This window comes from Rhea pennata, chromosome 20 (genome assembly GCF_028389875.1).
Source record: "Rhea pennata isolate bPtePen1 chromosome 20, bPtePen1.pri, whole genome shotgun sequence".
Classification (NCBI taxonomy): Eukaryota; Metazoa; Chordata; class Aves; order Rheiformes; family Rheidae; genus Rhea; species Rhea pennata.
The window spans coordinates 4647311-4669209 of NC_084682.1; the positions used below are offsets into that span (position 1 = coordinate 4647311).

The 21899-nt window shown below is 42.4% G+C and overlaps 1 protein-coding gene across 1 annotated transcript in view; it reads right to left on the bottom strand.

Annotated features, from left to right (window-relative positions):
• Positions 1-21899, bottom strand: part of PIGL (phosphatidylinositol glycan anchor biosynthesis class L) — a 63752-nt gene that overhangs the window by 18516 nt on the left and 23337 nt on the right. Inside the window, exon 3 of the mRNA XM_062592813.1 lies at positions 5763-5853. Coding sequence (XP_062448797.1) covers positions 5763-5853 — 91 coding nt within the window. The remainder of the gene's footprint in view (positions 1-5762; positions 5854-21899) is intronic.

Sequence of the window (21899 nt, forward strand, 5' to 3'; positions counted from 1 at the left end):
AGTGACTGTCCTTGAGCAATTTAAAGTTAGGTTTGTGCTTTGAGAGAGGCCAGGCAGCTGAGCTCTTCACAGCTCCTTTCCCTACAACTGGTAAGAAATCATAACCTCCCCATCTTTAAGTCAATGCCTGCTTCCTTGCCAGCTTGTTCTCTTCTTCAGGGAGGAAATGCTCCTGCCTTCCTTATTCACCACAGTTCCCTTCTCAACATCTATTTTATAAGCAGGGCCTGAAGTACTGGGTTAAAGATCAAGGGAGGATCAAAAGCCACCCTGCCAGTCCTGCAACTTTCTACTCCACCCTGCAACAAGAGAAGCCCTGTCAAACATAGGATTTACTGTGTAAAGAGGGAGAGGAAACACATACAAAGATTCTGATAAGAAATACTCAGAAACCACAGACTCCTGACAAGCCTGCTTATACACCCATCCACCCAGTACAAGTCCACACCCGGACTTTCCACTTTGCCCAGCAGCTGTAATAATGCGGCCACCAAGAGGCAGGGTTATACGTTGCCGGCCAGATGTAGACTCCTAAATTGTCATTTCATACGATAACAACTTATCCCACTCATTACTGGCACAGTAAATTCACACTGGCAGGTGAATACTAGTGAGTCAATTAATGGCTACAGTAGGGATGAGCATGTTGACAAAATAAACGCAGACAAAGGGTCTGTCTCTTCATTTACCCTGTAGAAAAGTAACATCTTTAAGTCTATTAATCCGCATCCCTCTAAGATTTTCCACGCCAAGCCACAGTCATACACCCCAATCTCTGCACACACAAGAAACTCCTCCCACGACAGCTCTCCTGGCAGCCATCACCTTCTCTCCGCACCCTCTATCCACACTCATAACAACGGTGCACATAGGCTTTCTCCTTCTCTTAACCCTAACCCTAACCCTAACCTAATCCCTATCTCTGGCATAGGCAAGAATCGTCTCACAGGGCAGCACTCTTGCAGCAGTCTTGTTTTCAAATGTGTTTCGAAATTATCCAATCAGCTCTAAAATCTTTTTTGGGCTATTCCTGTGCACACACTTATAAATACAACTGCATTATTCCTGTTTCCTTAAGAAATTAGGCAAAAAACCTGAGGCAAGCGAAAATATAGATTTCTCCTGTCGTATAGGACACGGGAGAACAAACGAGAAGACTGAGATAAGAGACTGTAGTTAGCAGACTAAATAAACTTATCACTATTTTGACAAAACTGGCTCTGGCCAATTGTGGAAGCTTAACGCTGGATTAGTAAATATTCTTGACATGGAAATTAGCTGTTCAGAAATATCTTTGGAGGCTTTCTCTCTCCACACCTATTTAGAAACGGGATCTAGTCTTGCTAAAGCTGCTGGGGTTATATAATTGCTGAATTAGCTGAAGAGATTGCTCAAGGCTAATTTTCAATGGTTGTGATCTAGTTTACTCTTAGAACATTTTCACATGAATTGCCTGTGGCTTCAAATATGCAAATCTATAAGCACAATTCCAAAAATACCTGAACACTGGCCTGAACATGGTGGCATTCACTCTACCTGCAGAAAGACCATATTTGAAATATTGGCCCTTCCCCTATAGAGATCCCTCAAAGCACACAGTTTCGCTACTGATGGAGTAGTGAAGTCTGATCTATTCAGTGTGGAGCTTCTAGGTCTATTCTCTAATTAAGACACCGATTCCACAGCATCACTGTGGTGCTCATGACTGAAAGCAGGCAGCAATCACATGCAAATATATTCCTCCGGCTTCAGGGATTCATTTTATCGATAATAAATCTCAGTTTCTTTCTCACATGCTGAAGATATTTTCACATGGGAACACCTCCTTCTTCCACATGGTGCAGCCAGCTGGTGTGCTTGCTTTAAACACATAACCTGAACCAGGTTGATGATGAAATCAAGCAAACAGTCAGGAGAATGAGAAAACCTGAACATCTTGGAACTGTCTGGGTTGAAAACAAGCTCAGCCAGTTTTGGGGGCAAAAGACTGGGATAGGAAATACACCTGACGTGGAAATTATTGCTCAGTGAAATCTTTAGGGCAAGAGAGAGGTCCCTCCCCACACCTGTTCTGAAATGGGAGCTGCTGCTGTTGGTGCTGCTGGGTTTTCTTCTGGGTGACCTTGGTATTCAGGAAATGGAACTTTCACTGGCGGAAGCCAGAGCAGCAGCCAAGATAAACACATTCAGAAATCCCTTCTGGAGGGGGAAGAGCACAGAGGAAATTACTCAATTACTAGCAGAAGAGGAAACTCCTGAGAGGTCTGGAGTCCAAGCGCCTTCTAGAAGCCATGTGCAATGGAGAAGAAAAGCACTTAAAGATATGGGTCTCCCTCACTCTTTCTGGCATCATTCAGCACTTCAAATAGATCACACATCCGACCAAGTAGACTGGTGGGGATGGAAAAGTCTCATTCCCCCATAAGAAGGGCCATCCCATAAAATGTCACAGCAAGCAACTCCATTTCTAATAGCCTTCCTCTGAGCACCATTTTATAGGCCCAATTACACTACATAGGCCAACAGTATTCAAATTCCCTTTGATCCTATTAGGAAGGTTTTTAAGAAATTCCCCTTGTTGCTGATTTAGACAAGCTAAAGATTAAAAAGACCAGACACTTGGATGACAAAGCAAAATTCAAATCACTCTCCACATTCCAGTGTCCATTGGGTTAGAGCTGTAAATGTTTAAGTGATGAATCAGCTCTTGGAATGAAAGGTCCCCTCCCACTCATGTACCCCAAAGCATACCTGGGGTGTCTGCAATATAGAAGAGCAGAAGAAATAAAGATGCCAAAGTCTATCCCTGCTCTGTTGCCTTCTCCAACAAAGTCTGCCTGCTGCAGTGTGTGTCTGGTGTTCTGCAAACACACATAAAATTGTCTTCAAACATCACACATTTGGATGCTTCTGAATTTTAGGAGGGTGTGGAGACTCAGATCCAAAACATCATAGTTGAACTCACCCTCTCAAATATAAGCTCCAACTAGGTATCATTTGTAGAAGGGTCTAGCTTTCCTTTTAGAGAAGATCTGAGACAATGGGACTTTCCCATGAGCAGTTGAATGGATGACACTTCCATTAGCCCATCATGGAAAAGAGCTTTCAAAAACTTGGGTATTGAAGAGTTCTAATCTTGGCAATGCATCTGCCCCAAACACAGTCTGAATGTCATCTCCTGATCCAAGCTCTGCTGTCACCAAAGTTGGGATAATGAAGAGTGCTATTTCATAATCTCGAAGGTGCCTGAGGCCCACACAATACTATGCAACTTGTTTTTTACACACCAAATACTTTCTAATCTGGATCAAGACAGACTAGCTTTGGTTGCCTCTCCAAGCAACACTAGTTTTTGCTTATAAATCCAGCAGGCAGGAAATAATTTCCAAAGTCTTTAAATTAGTTTTGGCTTAGACTATACCAAACGTTAATTTCCATGTATGCATTATTTAGAGTAGAACTTAGATGAAATATGTCCCTGTAGCTCTCAAAAAGATTGAGTTACTTATGGACTTCCTGGGCAACTGAGGAAACGACTAACTACGCAATGGAACAAAAATACACATAAAATGGCGTGACTCCTTCCTTTGCAGTCTTTGCTTCAGACATGTTGCAATTGCAACCTGAATCTCCACTGCCAGATGACACATACATTCTGTAAATAAAAGATACCATTGTCTATGCTATGACTATGAGGGACAACTGGGGAAAGTTTTCCCAGTGGGATAGATAAACAAGACATGTCTTCCAATCATGGTAACCTTATGGAGTTAGCTTGTGTCTGAAGCCATGTTAGCTTACTACTTGACAGGGCTCTTTTTAGCACATTAAGCTGATACTATCAATTTCAACATTAGTGAAAGACAGACTCAAGTCTACCTTTCAAGATAAGGCCATTGTCTCAGGAGAGTAGAGATGCTCAAAGAGCAGCCAATAGATACCTAATTCCCAAGCTTTAAAGTTTTAAAAGCAGTGTGTTGGACAAAGGTAATCAGGTGCATTGTTAGCAAACCAGATCTGCTCCTAGCTGAAAGGTATTTTAGCAATTATGTGATTATTGGGGACACTTAAAATAATATACGTTTACAGAGCAGTTCACAACCACCATCTCCACAAAGCTGCTTCATTAGCCCTTGGTGCTGCTGACAATCTGTTCTGCTACAGAAGTTTGTCCTCAGTGCCGATCACGGAATCACTGAGGAGTGCACAGTGGGCCCTCGACCACTGAAGGGCCCTTCCACAATATTCCTCATTACTAAGGCTACACCTCACACCAGCAACACAGCAGGGAGAGTAATAGAGATTTTGCATGTTTTTTGCTTTGAAAATCACACATGGTTTTTCAGCTCACGCTATGCTAATACCGGACTCCTGCCTTCCCCAGCATGAACAGCTTGTGTTTAATCTCCTTTGAGGTAAAGATCTAACCCTTTCTAATCATCTAGAGGAAGTTCTAGTGTTTTCAAAGTATCTACTGGGATTCTAGTGCACTTGCCCTAGTGCCCAGGAGAGTCGCAAACACGCAGTACAAGTCCTCTTGTGTTAGCAGCTTTCAGTTTAGATTAAAGCTCTATCTATTCACCGGGCCAAAAGGCACAGAATGACTCAAGGAAAACTTCATTTGTCTCTGTGCACAGCAACAAATTTCATGGAAAATTAGCCTCAGAATCAATACAGGGTTGGAAGTACAACAGTGCTTTTCATGCCCATGGGTTTTCAGTGCCCACGCTACAGAAGATGTGGTGTCTTGTTTTGTGAATTGCTGAAAAGCTTTAAAAGTTTTGTGATTTTGCTGTTCATCAGTGTGTGACAGTGACATGAATGACCACAGCAAGGTTCTACAGCAAAGAACAGAGCACAGATTTTTCCGTGCTTAGCCCCTTATTCCTGTTCCGTAACAAAAGCCTATTCCAACCCCATGAACCCTCTCCAGCTTAATATTTTTCTACTCTGATGTATATCCCTGCTAATCTAACCCTCTAACACATGCCCATCAATGTACTTCAAATCTAAGCCTAAGCCTAAACCTCATATCCACTCCTCATCAATGAAACCTAACAGCAGCAGCAAAATGGTAGCTTTAAAACGTAGACACATATTTGAGGAGCTACTGAAGTAAAATCTCTCCACTGCTTAGTTCCCATTTGGAAGCAAAGATCTCTAGAAAGAAAGGATACACATCTAACCTATGCCATCACTCTTTCTCCTGTTTTTCAGTGGGATAATTTTATTTGTTCTGGAGTTCTAGCAGTTGTTTGAAGTATTCGAAAAAAAAGATGAGAATTACCATGTTTTACTTCACAAGATAATAGAAGTTGCACAAATACTCACATAAGGTCTTTAACTACAAAATGCAAAATCATTTTCAGATTTAATTTTAGACCTGAAACTCAGCTGGACTTGTTCAGGGGGTCCCCTACAACTAATAAATCCCCAAATCCACTACAGTGAAGCTTACCAGTTTCAATAGATTTTCCAGTTTTTAGCTAATTTGAAGCTTGTATTTCAGCAAAGATGGGTGATAAGACCACACAAAAGAGATTTAATAGGATCCAGCTAGAGAAACGGGTAAAGATTGCAAAGTAAATACTTCAGAATGGATTGGTACCCTCCCTCCCTCTCCTAGCCTATTTCACACAGACTCCAGAAGCAAAATCCTAACCAAGACTCTAAAGAAAGCTTTCAGAGGGAAGGAAAAAGCCTAGACTACAGGCTCAGAAGTACTGCAGAAAATGCATGTGCTGTACAAAGTTTCACATTACCAGGTTGATGTTATCAGCTTCTATATGCTTTAGCATGAAGGTAGCAAGGAGCTGTGTGTCCCACTGAAGAGCAGGATTGTCCGGAAGATCCCTGAAAATGAAAAGTACAATTAGTGTCCTCAGCGCTGACAACTTTATAAAGAGTATGCAAAAAAAGAGAGATTCTTGTACTGGAGAATGAAATTAAGATAAATGCATAGATGACATAAAACCTTATATATATGGCCATATATAACTTTATTAGAGGTCTTACAAGCTTGTATGTTGGAGAGAAGGTGGGGGAGGGCAAAGCTGGAAGGGAAACAGCAGTTCCAACACATTCCGCATAGATTTGCCAGGCTTTCCCTTTCTTCCTACTACTAACCTAGATTTTCTTACTGCTTTTCTTTAAGCAACTTCTATTTTGCTCAGTGATTCTTGTTCTCTGTTCCTCCCAATCAAATCTCTCTACACAGAAAGGAAATAACTAACAACTCTTTATTTAAAACCATTTTAAAAAATCATTTTCCCAGAGACTTTCCAGCCATAATTTACTGGTGAATTACATATGAAAAGTAACAAAAAAACTCCTGCTCTTGTTTACGCATGAATAACCCATTAGACTCAACAAGAGGACAAATAGCCGTAATTCTAGTGCACAGCCAGGATAGCAGTCCTTCATTTGTTTTTTATGCTTTGCGTACTAACTGTTCTGTGACTGAACACTCTCTCTGGTATTTTAGACTGCAGGCTCCTAAGGGCAAGGAGCATGAGCCAAATGCAAAATAACACCAAGGAAACCAAACGAGTTATCCTATATTTACCTTGATGCAATGGAGAGCTGAATATGACCCCCAGACATTACATATGAATGGTGCCAAGAAAGCATTGCTTCCAGTGGTTAAAGTATTGGTTATTAATAAGAATAGGATAATATGCAGCTGCTAAAGGCCAATAATGACATCTTAAACTGGTCATTTTCTCAGACTTTTCCTATCCTCTGATAGTCTGATTATTGCTACGAGGCAGTTTAGCAGAAAAGTGACTACACAGCCTTCTCAGCAGACACATGGGCTTGGACTCTGAACAGATCCAGCTATTTGCTGCAGAGGGCAGGGGTGCCACTTCCCAACGCTCTTCGTGCCTTGCTGACTCCCGGGACAGCAAGGATGCTAACATCTGCAGGAAAACAACGGGAAAAGGTCTCCTTGGCATATTCCAAAGCCAGGCTCAGCCTAGGTCTTCATGAGAGATCTTCTGGCCACAAATTTTCCCACTGCTGTTAGTAGTAGTAGTAGTAATAGAAGGAAGAGCCTAGAGCACAGACTGATCACTAGCATTTTAACCATTGTGTTACTCAGCCTTGTTCAGCACTGGGCAAAATAAAGTGCTGTTAGCAACCCCTGCAACAACGGAAGGTGTTTCTACGGGAGTGCACACACCCTAGCTAGGATCCTGGTAGCAGCATTACTAAAACTGGGAAATCTTCTGTTGCAATTTGTGATTCCTTCTGGCACAGATAACATCTTTGTCTGACATACGCAAGGCATTTAATTTTCCTCACAGGAAAGATTCTTTGGTACATCTGGTGGCTGTCTCATCAGCGTAACAAAATTGCATCTAATTTGCACAAGACAAAAACTATCAGATCCCATGTTTAAAGACAAAACAGCCCCAAAGGTATTACAAATCTCACTATGTCACAGGAGACTTCAAATGAAGCACATTTTAAAAATATGCTTCAATCCGAATATTCCAAGCAACACGCACACTGAACAGAATCTAAGTGCAAGTCTTACAGAGCTTCAGTTGCTTGAATGGTACCTTTGAGGTTGTGTCAAGCCTTAATCTGATAATATTAAACTGCTAAATTAGTCTAGAAGGGATTCTCCACTGGCTGCTTCTAACATAAATACCATTGCCCAGTCTAGACAGCAGTTAAATGGACCTGTGAAGGAAGTGAAGAGTCCCATTACAACAGGAGGAGTGCTCCAACAGCAAGATGTCGGGGGGGGGGGGGGGGGTGAGGATTGGAATTTATGATGTCCAGGAGGCTGTTAGTGTCATAGCCACTGCACTCAGCTTTATTGGGCTATTTCCAAAAAGGCTGCTGGGTAGTGGAGCAGGTTTTAACTAGTTTAGACAGATAAAGATCACCCTTGTTCAATGGAAATGAACAGCTGGAGGCAATGGTTTAGAATCCCTGGAAACAAAACAATCTGAAGGCATGAGCAAATTAACTCCATGAACACTGAACCGATTAAGCAGGAGTACTCCGCAAAAATTTCCACTTCTCCACATTTACTGCTGCTCATGGAGAGACCACCACTGACTCCCAGAAAGGCAAAGGATTTTTTTTCCTTGGATAGTATCATTTGTCAGGCACCAAAGACAGAGGAGCTGACCCTGCCAAACAAAACACACATGTATGTAAGCACATTCAAAATATCAGCAGACATCATGGGCCACTGAGGAATTATCAGCTCATTCTGCAAACATAGAAAGCAACACCAAGGCTAAAAGACAAGCCCAAAATCACCCAGAGATGTAAGTAGCAGAACTGCCAATACATCAATCTAGATCTCAATCTAGATCTCTCTCACTTCAATTTTTGGTAAGAATTTGTATAGTACTTTGTAAAGTCTAAAATTTAAGAGTTACCACAATAGCAGAGAGCTCACTTAAAGCATTAGACTAATGGCTTTCAGCTTGTGGTCTGCAGATCAGTAATGGGGTCCAGGTAAGGATGAAAAGCTGACTAAGAAAATCAAGTTGATACACAGTGCGTAGCAAAGCACACAAAAGGCATTTTTAAAGGAGATCTCTACATCTGCTAGGAAGGCACATACAAAGTTTGAATATTGATATAGTTCACAAGATGACCTATTTGGTACACAACATTCTTCCTAGTATTTTTAAAATCAGTGCTAACCAAACCTGAAAAATCCACTGACTTCCTGAACAATTCAGATACGTTGCATCCACCTGTTTATAACTTCAGGGCCTGGAATCAGAAACATTCAGCATTTAAATGGTTAATTCCACACTCTGCCTTTCTGGCTAAGGCTAATAATGTCTCTGAGCTCAAGGTCGAAGAGCTGAGATAAAGGACTATACAGGAGTGAAAATTAGCACATTCCCGGAGGGGAGGGGGGAGCAGCCCGGAGCTTTTCCCAGGAGACACCCTTCCCCACACCCTCCACATCCTCTGCCCTAGACATCTCCTTGTTGCTGCTGTCAGTCAATGTGACAGACCAAGGTATAAATACTGCACTGGGAAGGTCTCCCAGGTCACACTGCTGGAGGGTGCTGGTGGGAAGGGTAGAGGGGTTCAGTTACTTGGCCTCATCTCCACCAAATCTGTATAGCCTGGAAGTGATCTTCATGGGCGTTCCACATGACTGTGGTTTCTGCAGCATGAAGTAACATCTGTCTCTGCTCACTGATTTCAGCAGCGCCAGTCATGGGCAACACTCTATGCTTTGGAAAACCAAAGCCCATGGCCTTCCATTTATCTGTTCTGGACAATACCGCTGTTGGTAGTGAGAACTGGATAAGGCCCCTGGTTTTCTTCCTATCACCTCCCTTTTCATCCTCCTTGCCAAGCTGAGCAGATAGAGAAGGCACTGCCATCTGCAATTCCCCTTCCTGAGGTCTGCACAGGGAGACCAACGTGATAGATGTCTCAGACGTCCTATCGAGGGTTCAGAGAACTACAAGGGGGCCACAGCAAATCACATCAACAAGTTAAATCAAAATTCAGCCTTGTGCAAGTCTTGTCCAGCAGTTACAGCTGGCTAAATGAAAGAAATGTTAACAGTCTTACCATGATGCCAGCTCCCTTGCAGGCCTCCTCCTCTCACCTACTGTGGGCTGTGGAGCACAGCTCCTCTTTTGCCTCAGCCTCGGCCATTAAAACATTGTGCACGTTGCCAGCGATGCTATCCCTGCCAACAGTTTAGATAGTTTTGTAGGACAATCTTTCTAGGAATGTTTAAGGCTCAAGATGGCAAGATTTCTTTCATCTGGAAGAATTCTTGTATGTCCAAGACAGGTTTTAAAACCTCCACACACATCTATAGCCAAGTTATTCCCTTTTTACATGATCCACTACTCAGTCCCTGGTCAGCTTTTCACTGCTCATCTTCTACTGATCTTTTAGCAACCACCAGTGCATTTATGTGTACAATCTTCTTTCAAAGCCTTCCACAGAATTTGTTCTGCTCATGAACTAAGCTGTCATGACCACTCTGAAGGTTTAAAACTAAACAGTTAGTCTATGTGAAGTCCAATGGCTTAACAGTGAGCAAATGGGCTGCCCTATGTGGACACTTGCAGTCAGAATAATCTGGGATCTGCCCCTCCTGAAAGCACATGGGAAGAAGCACTGCTTCTTCCCATGTGACAGATACTGCGACGAGGTCTTGCAAATACCCCCTCTGCCTTGGTGTGAAGGGTTTGTAGGTGGCAAAAGGGGAGCAGAGTGGCAATAGGGTTCCTCCTGGAAGATGCCTATTCTCCATCTTCATTAATACACTCTGAGACAGAAGAGCAAATTTTTCAAGGTACTAACGTGATTTTCCATTCCGCTACACACCAAAAGAGTAAAGATGAAAGAGCTTTCCCAGTTCTTACTACCTTTTTATCTAGCAGTATGACTGCAATCAATCCATGACTAGGGACCAGGAAACATTTTTGCATAATTTTTCCTCTTTATCCCTCCTCCCTGCAATGAACAATTTTACATTAAATCAGCACAAAGGTCAGCAGCTTGATGGCAGATTACATAGGAAACAGGTGAACGGCTGTGGAATAGGTTTCCAGCTGAGAACAATGACCACAATGTGTTTGTTTGAACAAAGGATGCCCTTTGTATAAAGTTAACTGTATAAATTGAACATCTGGGCAATTGAAACTGGATCAAAAAGCAAAAGAAGCAACAGAATAAAATGACGTGAGTGCACAATTAGTGAAAAAGCCATGTGATGACTAGAGGCAATCAGTGACCTTTATATCACAGCATCAAAGTAATTGAAAAAACTGAGTAAACAGAAATTATTTCATCCCCTCTAAAGTAGAGCAGAGAATTATTATTTTTGAGATTATGCTAAGATAAGTTAAGACAGGCTAGCCCTAGATCTTGAAGCAGAGCGTTTAAATCCTGAAATTAATGACTATCTATAAATTTATCTTTCCATAATGGTCAACTACAGACAGGAAGGAAATATTGCTGCTAGACTGCATGTACATCTCAGATTCAAATGAAAACAGAGTGCTGAGAAAAATGACCAGCATCTTTGAACATCATGTCATATAGGGAACAGATGCTGTGTGCTTACTGGAATGTAGCGATCGACAGTTTGAGAGAGACAGGGAATAAACCACAATGCTAAGTGTCAGATGATCAAATGAAAAGCCACTTAAGATAGAGAAGCCAATGCTGAAATTTTTATACTGGAAACTTCCTCTTTCTCCCCAAAATAATGAAACTCAAATTGTTCTAAGATTTATCTTTTAAGACTCAATTAAGGATTTTAGGAAGCGGTGAAAATGACAATGACTGGAATATTTAAAAATAAACCACGTTACAAATATCTCCCCCTTCCTCTCCCCCCCCCCCCCCAAAAGAAAGAACAGGTAGTATGGACATAATCCTTTTCTCCCATCCCTAACTTCTGTAATGTAGAAGTTTAGGACTACTTTACACAGATTTCAAAAGTAAATTAAGTAAATCTGATGCCTAAAACACAGGTTAAGTGCTGACAGTTGGCCACACTCCTGTGTAAAGGGAAAGAACACAAGGGCACACTCCATTCAGCTTCCTCAAAAGCCCAGGCAAGCTGTGCATGCTTCTCCACCGGCCTGTGAAAAACCATAGTGCACCAATGTTAGACAATATTCCAGCTACCTCCGTAACTCCCCAAAGGCAAATGGCAATTAGATCTCTAGGGAACAAAGCTTTTGACCTGAGCATGATCGTGTGTTTCTGTTTGAGAAATAAGCATCCTTTGGGTTTAAATTCAAAGGAATTATTACAGAACACGGAACTGCTTGTTTGCAAAGACTTATCCGAATGTCCCTGTACTCATTTATGTTTTGTAATGAATTATTGATGATTTCTCAGCAGAGTTTAATGTTTATTCACAGAGATGACACAATTGCTTATCGTAATTTGAAATCTGGTATTCATCTGACGTCTGTGCCTTAGCGCCTTGTTGATAAATTACAGCACAAAGCTCTGTAGGAACAAGTTCATATTCAATGCCTTTAAACAAAAACAATTTATGGTGCCTTTCAAGAATAGAAATGCACAGAAACTACCATGGCTAAAACGAATTTAGAAAAGTAACTTTGAAAAACTAGTTAGAAGAGGGCACCAGGGCCATAAGACAGGAGACAGAATCCAGCTCAGCTACTTCTGAGCTGATCACCTCTTTAGTCACAGCCTTTCTGTCTTTCACTCTTCATGCTGTGAAAAGAAAATAATTATATGCTCACAGCATATAATGTAACATGTAACATGTAAAGAACTTTGAGATCCTTATAAGAGAAGTGTTATGTCTGTGTTTTGATTTCCAGATCTAGATCTAAAACACATGTCTTGGCAATCCTGGTTACTGGAACCCCAAACCTGTCTTCTATTCTCTGTCTTCGTATGGAGTACTGAATCAAGTTCAACATCTTAGTCCTGACTTAAAGGCCTCACCCAAAATACATAAAAGACTGCATAAAGCTTCAGAATGAATAATACAGTGAACAACTCTTCCCCTGTGGTGCAGAAGAACTCTGCAACTAGGATAACATCTCCTAGAGTAATCAGAACTTCCGCAGCAGCTGGTGCCAAACAGTGAATGAACTCCCAAATCCCGTGTCATCACAAACTGCTTTGCTTTCAGCTGCAAATAGGAAGAATTGCTCTTGGAACATTTTTTTTTTCTAGCAGAAACACAGCAATATTTAAAGTTTAAAATTCTCCAAACATTCCAGTGCACATAGAAAGCTGAGCCATCTGGGGCAAATGTAATCCCAGCAATGGAGACCCTCTTTGCCAAGTCACATGACAGAGATTTGGGTGCATCACAAACTGGATCCCTGCTTTGGTCATGCAATGGCAACACTGCAGCTAGGGAACATGACTTCTAGTAGGGTCGTGCTTGCGGAGAATGAGATTTCCAGTATATGTCTACAGCTCCGTATCAGATCATTGCTCTCACGCATCAGACCACAGCCATGTCTGACATGCACCTGGCACACAGTGCTACTCTAAGACAGTGCTGCAAAAGTATAACTTGCAGGTGGAGAAACATGACCTGGAAGCCTCATGTGCAAGTGTCACACTCTGTGTGTGACACTCACATTGTTACTGTGCTGCTGGAACGTGCTCAGACACCAGCGCGAAGAATACCACACCAGAACTTGTGCAGTCATCATTACTGACTGCACAAGGAAGTGAGCGTCAAATACCAATACCTCAGTGTCCTGCACAGCTTTGAATTCATCTGACAGTGAAAGGAGGGACATCTCTTTCATTCAATTAAATCTACACTGAGAAACTCTAGCTTCAGTATAAGTAGAAGTCTGCAACAGGTTAGTTGCGAGAATCAGGCAGTGCCATGGAGTACATCAGGAATCCGCACAAGGCAGACAGTAGAAAACAAAAGTTGAAGTCGCTAAAGAGAATTCAGTCATGGAAAAATGATTCCCTTACCTTCCACCCTGCAGCTGGGTGCTGTATTTTATGCTACATTCTCCACTTCCATGTTTGATTTGCATTTACTTTGCACATCCAAACTAAGCTAAGGCCAGTCGCAGTCCTTTGTCCCTACAGTGATTATGTGACCAGAATGCACTATATGCATCTATCTGTACTGAGTGGCTCCTCAGACCCCACACCAGTGACACCTCTTCAGCCAGCTTGCTTTCCAGCACAACTAGCAGTTGCCAGCATCGCAGACTGCCAACAGTGACTTGCCAAGTGCAGGGCAAGAAGCCTCCCTTTTGTTTTACAGGAATTAGACTTCTGCAGGATCTGTTGGGGGCCATTACAAAATTCACTGAAAACATCAGTCAGAGGCCAGACTTGGTAGAGTAGCTCTCAGTCTCACGTGATTTGATGCTGCCATGCAAAATTCTTAGTCAGCACTTCCTCCTCCGGCTCACTGAAGCATGGTTTGGGCTACAGACAACAGTGCAGTGTAAAATTAAGTCAATTCTGTTCACGTTTCAGAGAGGTGTTCAGGAAAATAGATCATTAAGGTTCCTGTCTTGTTCAGAGAGTGTTGCTAATATCAGAAAAACAAGAATTCACCACCGTTTTCCCTAGTGTCTTTTCTGGCATTTGTTCCAAATGACTGGCATCACTGACAAATAACAGATCTATTAGCATCATCTTGACGATCTCATCTACAGATTTCTAATAAGAGAAACAACTTCAAACCCTCAAATGTTTGGCATATCAGAGCACAATTGCTGGGCAAAGGCACACTCAGTGGAAAGCTTGCACAGCATGCACACACTATAGGGGCTGGGGACCTTGGGGAATTTTGCTCCCCATTCCTGAAATAATCTGTTCTTGTCTATGTCAGGTCCTAGAAGAGGGATGAACTGATCTGAAACCAAGAAAAGGTGGACTCACCTCATCAAGACCTAGCTCCTTGAACTCAACATTTACCACTTCTGCATGTCAACTGACATTCCTAGAATAACAGAAAAAAGAACACAAACCACATTTCTCCAAAGGACCATCTTTACTATAAGAAATGAATATTATAAGGCCTATGTGAAATGGTCAGGCAGTTCCCAGAATAGCTCATAGCAGTGCTCACTTCCCTGTTATTATTATTGACTTTGCCATAGTGCCTAGGAATGCATCTGGGAGCTGACAGTCTAAGTTGTCCTAACTGAGAATAAAAAGTTCAGTAATCTCATAACCAAAACTTATGTTTTAAATTTGAAATACAAACCACTGGTAAAACCAAGACTCAGAGAAGCAGACCACTGGTGAATACCTTATTCTTGCCTTAATCATTTCTTTTGTTTTGTAACATCCTTAAAAAAAAAATAAAAAAGAGCAGGGCAGCGTGGCACAGCCCAGGACAGGGTATGTTAACCTACTAGGAAGTCATGTCCCTCAACAAGCTTCCTTCACGAATCCTGGCACAGCTGCTGCAGGAAGGACAGATTTACAGTTTCAAACTGCTGGCTGATCTCCTGGCAGTGGTGCAGTAAGCAGACAGGTAGAACAAGAATGCAGTGTGTTCTTTCTAACTAGGTTTTTACTACAATACTGGCACATGAAGTTTCTGACACATATTATAACATGCCCAGGAATCAATGGTGGAAAGGGGACAGAGAAGAAGAAGGAACAGAAAGTCTCTCACAGCAGCCAGCAAAATCCTTCAGAAGGGAATCACTGAAACATCACAAGCTGTATGTGCCTAACACGCCTAGTGCCACTTCATCACAACCTCAATAACAAATCTGTTTGCTCTTAGAATAACAAATATACCACACTATATAGGCAAAAACTACCCTTCTGATTCTGCACCAGGTGAGCCATACAGAACTTCATCACTGACTTAACAGCCTGGGCCAGACCCTCAGTGAGAAGGAGGGCCAAAAGCACAGTCCCTGCTGCCAAGGCCAGGGGCCCCAGTCTATTCCACATAATAAACAAACTGCAGGCAGAAACCACAGGAGAAAGCTTGTAGCCAGATCAATCCCGCAGCTGTTTTGATTAATCATTTAGGAAAAGCACCAGAACAGCCACTTCATGGATGTCCACTTCCGATGCCAAAACTTAGGCAAATGCACATACAATTTCAGCAGAGATCTCAGAGAGGTGACAGCCAGGTTCCAAATGCAGCTTCCCAAGTCACAACATTTCAGCCTCCCTATACCAATTCCATGCAAGAAAAGGTCTCCTGACTCCTGAAACTCCCACAGCATCATCCCCTGCAATCCATTTATCTACTCAATGAAAAGGGAATGTTATTTCTTGAAATCATTGTGTACCCACCCTTTATAAAACAGAGGTTCTGATGCTATGAGCTCTCTAGCCGGTTGCACGTTTCATTACTACCATCAAATCACTTCCGTTCCTAAGACAGCTTGCATCAGTTTCAAACATCTATCTTAACTGCAAGCCTGATCCCACAAACATTACTGACATGCAAAGTTTCTACTCATGCAAACAATCCTCTTGCAGGCACCGTCTTGCCAGCCCCATTTATGCAAATGCCCCAATTAAATGGTCACATGAGCAAGCATTAGGCCAGGTCCTGCTCTTTCCCTAGGGCCGTGGAGATCCGCACAGACCTCCACAGCCGTCCCGCCAGAGAGCACACTCCGAACTCAACCTCCCACAGCTAAGCGGGACCCAGCAACAAGATCAAAGCGCAGCAATCTTCATTGTTCAGCCTCCCCCTGATTTAATGCGAGCGTTATGCAATGGCTTTGCTATAGCAACAGCGCTGCTGCTCCGTAGTAACCCGGCACTGCCTGCGGCCGGCCCGGGCGCGCGGCCGCCCCGCGCCGCCGGCCGGCCTGGAGCCGCTGAACTTTGGCCCACTCGCGAGCCGCCCCGGCGCTGGCACCGCGCTCCGGCCTGTTTACACTAGTCACATGACGGGGCCGGGGGGAGGCTCCTGGCAGCCTCCCGGCAGCCAGCAGGATTTCTAGGACCAGGCCAAGATTGCCAAAGGCTTGAAATGATTAACTCTTGCGAGCAGGGGTTGCGCGCGCTCCGGCAGCAGGCTGCGAAGGGCCGAGGAGAAAGGAAACGCTGCGCAGCGAGAGCGAGAGCAGTACTTCCCCGACACCGCTGCAGGAAACCCCGCGGGATTAAGACAGTCAGCGAAGGGGGGGGGGGGGGTGGTATGGAAATTGAAAAGGCTTAAAATAAAGGGAAAAAAATCTTTTTTTTTTTCCCTCAAGTGCCAGGTGACAAACAGAATAACAAACTAGAGCTGGGAGGACAATTCCGTACGCGAGCACCGCCTGCTCTGCACTGCACGTGCTGGGTGCACGGGACCGGCCCGAGCCGCCGAGCACAGCGCCCGAGTGCCGCGCTCGGAGCTCCTTACGAGAGCAGGGGGGCCCAGAGATCCGGGGGCCCAGAGAAGGTCTACTTTACAAATGCCTTGTTCAAGTGGTTATTGTATTCTCAGAGCACGATTCTGTAAGAGAAGACTGCAAATTACCAACCTGCAACGCTGCCATCACTGCAGGAACAAGACTACTAATCCTTTAACACTTCTACAGCATTTATGTCCGCACATTAACAGGCATTCATGAACTAGCTGCCCGGCTAGGTTGGTATGGGGAAGCAGGCAAGTATTAACTGCCATATTTTATAATGGGGGAATTATAACCTCCAGTAGCAATCTCTTGGCACCAGAGCTGAGTCAGCAGCAGGGCCTGGCGTGGCGCGTGCAAGTGCCCGGCTCCCAGCACAGCTGCAGCCCGCCGCAGTCCCGAGCTGCATCGCCAGCATTCATCCTGGGAATACAGTTTGTTGCCTGGGATAAATTACAACCAGTTTTTCGACAGGCCTCTTACAGGTGTTCTGCAGAGCCTTGTATGCTCCTAGGTACTTGGACTGAGCAGAAAATCTCTTAACAGCCACACATTAACACCTGCAAGATATCCACCGTTGCACCAAAATCATGGAGCTGCTTAAAAATACCCAGAAAACCTGTCAATGGCCAGCAAAGTGTTGGCAAAAAAAATGTAAGCACTGTAAAAGTTGGAATCTTCCGGTGAGAGTCCCTGTCTGATCTCTGCAGAACCAGGATCATTGCAATAATCTGTTCTCTGCCCCTGTACCGGTGGGACTGGCTGAATTTTCTGGTTTTCATGTACAAACTCTGAACGCGATACTCTCATTCAAGTCTCAATGCATTAGCGCGAATTCGGCAAACCCCTAACCTCTTTTCCCCACAAATCACACCTCTGCCTGACAATGCTTTATCTTGCTATATTATATAATGGGTTTTTTTTCCAAGACAAATGGTAAACCAGCCTTGGCATTCCATCGTGTGGCTACTTAGGAGAATAAGAGAAATGCTGAGTATTTGGCTTATGAAACAGAAATACAGAGAGAAAATATTTATAACAATGCTACTGTTTAAATAAGAGAGACCATAATTTATTGCAGATGTGACCCTTCCTTCTAAAAAGATCTTGCTGATGTAGTGTAATTACATGAAGTAGAGATGGACTTAATGAAGAATACATCCGACTTAAATCATAAATTACTCCTTTTATCCCTTGCCATTTTGTACCCCAAAATGAGCACAAACGTTGCTTCTCTCAAGCATTTTTTGCCAGTCTTCTCAGTGCTCAGAAGACTTCAGACCTGATTTACAAGAAGATACTCATCCTATGGACAGAATTAACACTTAAACATTTAATAAAATTCGATTAAATATTAACTTGTAAAATGGCACATAACTCAGCCAAGATCTTTTTCAGTCACAAAAAATATAAAGCATGTAGTAAGCATGTGTGTGGAGAGGAGACTATATAATGAATTTAATGATTGAGATGCAAATAACTGTGGAGAAATAGACTGCAATACTGAAATGAGAGGGTATTGAAATTACTGTGTACGGCACACACAGGTAGAATGAAATAGTTAATATGTGACTTGTTAAAAGTGGGAGGAGGACTTGGCATGGACCTGTAAGCAAACAGTTTTCATTTAATGCTTCAGTAGGTACAGAAGGATCCAAGACAATAAACTCTTCCTCCTAAATCCCGTTTCAGTTTCTAAAAACCTATTTCAGTTTCCTCTCTAAAAACTTATTTCAGTTTGCTGCACTGCAGTCAAAAATACATATTTTTTTCTTTTATACAAATCTGACTGAAGAAGATGCAGGAGGGAAAGATGCTCAAAGATGTCCAGCAAAGCATTTGTATCTCCTGTCCCTGGTCTCTCCTTCAATAAAAATGAGATTATGGATCATGAAACACAATCAAAATTTGTAAAATCTAGTGTATACTAGGAAAAAAAATGTGAGTATGTGACAAACAAAAACATACACTCCTTATTTGCTCCATCAAGTTATCTTTTTTTTCCTTTTTTAAAATCTGGTGTTGCATCATCAAAACAACTAAGTTTCCTGTAGAACAAATTGTCTAAAGTCTGTGTCCCCACCAAGAACAACAAAACTCCAAGAGCAAACCAGTAAATTCCATCCTACTACTTGAATATACTATTTTCCACATATTTTAGACTGTTTTATTCATCTTAATGAAGAATTGACTAAATTGCTTTTTTTAACAGTTTACAGCATTGCTTACCTCCTAATAGAGTATCTCATTGTAGTCATGATTGCTACATGCAGGGAATTCTGGATTGCTGGCATTCTTTGTTGGTGGGTTGGGTTCTCTTAAACAAAATGCCTGTTTGGTGGTGGGGTTGTGAAAGATACCTTCTGCTAAATATATTTGCAACCAAGCAACTGTCTCTTTAAGGATATATATATATATATATATAGTATTTTGTTCTAATCTAAAATACCATACCTACCAACTTCTAATTCAATTTTACACTGGAGCTGAAAATTTTTGTAATTTCATGTCGACTGATTGAGCTAAGGCCATAGGAAAAAAAATCAGTTAGCTATCATGTGAACTGAAAGGAAGAAAGGTTTCTTTGGCAATGTAATTACAGAGAACAGATCTTCTAAGAGGAAATGAACCACAGGGATTTGTATGATTAGAATTCCCCCCCCCCCCTTTTCCTTTCTATGATAGCTAGGACTCTCACTCATCTCTTCCAGTTTAACTGCATACAATAAAGAAACTCTTAGCGGGCAGGAACTGAGACTCTCAGAGAAATGTTTCAATAGGAGACTGTAATTGAGCGGAAAAACTCTGGGTTTTGTTACCACATGTCAGACTTCTCAAGGACAGTGACTAGGCGACTTAGTTGTCCTAGTAACATTGTGGTCAACCTGGGTGAGGGTAATCCCAGATCAGTGTGACTTTATCATCATAAGTAGAAGGAAAGAATTGCAACATGTGACAGAGCTGATTAATATAGGTTCCTTCACTAAATGGACTTCACCAGACTTTCATGCCTCACATTCACAACCTCAGGCCTACGTAAGCATTCAAATGATTCTGGTTGTGTAGGTATCTGTGACAACCAAGTAACTTACGGCTATATACTATGTACTATACACCATGGATCTGTATGTCTTTATTACCTGCAGGCTCCATAGGATTCACAAGAAGCAGTCAGGTTGTAAACACCTACTTAGATTATGTCAAAACTCTGCACTGAGAGCTCATTTCTTACAAGGTACGATTTAAAGTACGTGTTTCAACTAATAAGCTTAAGTATATTTAAACTTGCTTCCCTTCAGGGAAGCCTCTCTCTCTGTATGTTAATGCAGCTGTGGAGATCATCTGAACACTAACATAAATGATCTCCAGATGTAATCATAAGGGAGGTGGAGGAAGGGCATTTTCAGCAAGAACATGACAGCAGAATCTGCTTCCGGTTGACTTTTAAGTCTGACTTGTTCTCCTACGGGAAGCAGTATGACAGAGTATTTTGCAAGAGATCTGAATTATGTGTGTGGCTATCAGTCCTAAATGTCACTCCTTGTCCTTACAATAATTACACTGAATGCTCACTGGAGACATTTTACAAATTGAAATAAATAGAGTCTGTACAGACTTGACTGTATTGTCACACAGCATGAATAAAATACTCTGATAGATACTCTGGCCTGTAGTCAACAGGGATTTGGTAATCACTATGCAAACTGCATTTTAAATAATACAGCCTCAGTTTAAAAATCTCATTTCTGTCTGATTGGCTTTTTTCTACTGTTGTTACAAGTAACTCCTATGATTCCTCAAACAGGAAGTTGGATATGTATCTCTGTCATACAGCACAAAGGAAGAAAAAAAAACATTTCAGAAAACAGCAATGTACAACTGTAAATCCATAATACTGGATAGGGATCTAGGAGATTGGTGTTGCATACAAAATTACTCAACACATTTTTAAAAGCTAACTTCAAATCACCTGCATTTCTTTTATGTATTTCTCAGACCATCGCTCTTTGCATGCTGCATCATGAACGTTAATACAGTGAGGCAGAGTCCTAGACTCTTACTGGGCTTTGCAGTCTATATATCTTTTAGAAAATCTCACAAAATGACTGCCAAACTTCTAAACATGGTCACTTCCTTTGTCATCCAAAACAAAGGTTGTTTCAGTTTACTGCTAAGGCGCTGAAGCATGTACAGATCTCAGCTGATTACAGAAGCCTGTAACACCCCGAGGCGGGAGAAACTGTCAACACAGCTGTCCCTGCGCTAAGGAAAATGTCCTGCTGGGCAATCTCTGAATCAAAATGGAAACATCTTCTGAAATGGATTAGGGGCAAAGACAAGGACTGTAAATAGGCCAGGCAGCCAAGAAAGTTTATAACGTATGATTAAAGGAGTTTCTATTGAGCTGTTAGTGGAGTACCTTGACCTCAGTGCTGTTTTGCAAGTTTAAGTATTCCCTTTTTTTCTTTCTCTTGTCACTTGTTGCTAGCAGAACTGTACGCGAATGACCAGCTTCTTGAGCCCATCTTGTTTTGGACATACACCACCACCCAAACTACGCAAATAGCCTGCAATGGAGTGAGGTGTAAAGATCTGCACGCTAATGGCATAATGAGCTCCAGCAACAAAAGCAGTCTCGCTGCATCAGCACAGTGCAGCTCTCACACTCATCCATCTGGCCGACAGGCAGGACTAATTCATCCTGATGCAGAGCTGGGCTAACACAGCAGTGATGCTCTGGGCACCCTCACAAGTTACCCCTGCGAGGCAATGGACTGGCCAAACTCCCTTGCACATACCCCTCCTTGGCATCTGCGGGAAAATAATCCTTTCCGCATTTCCCACCATCTCTGCTGAATGAGAGAGGGACAGAGAAAGCTTTAATAATAATGTGCCACTCCGAGAAATTTTCATGGAAAGATCGCCCTGTCTTCTGTAAATGTGTGAGCCATCAGCCACTTTGTCCTCCCTGGAGTTACAGCAGACATTACACACATCACTGCATGGGAATGATGCGAGATGGAGGGACAGGAAGCCCCGGCACCACTGCAGTCAGTGGCAAAAATCCTGTTGCTTAATGGA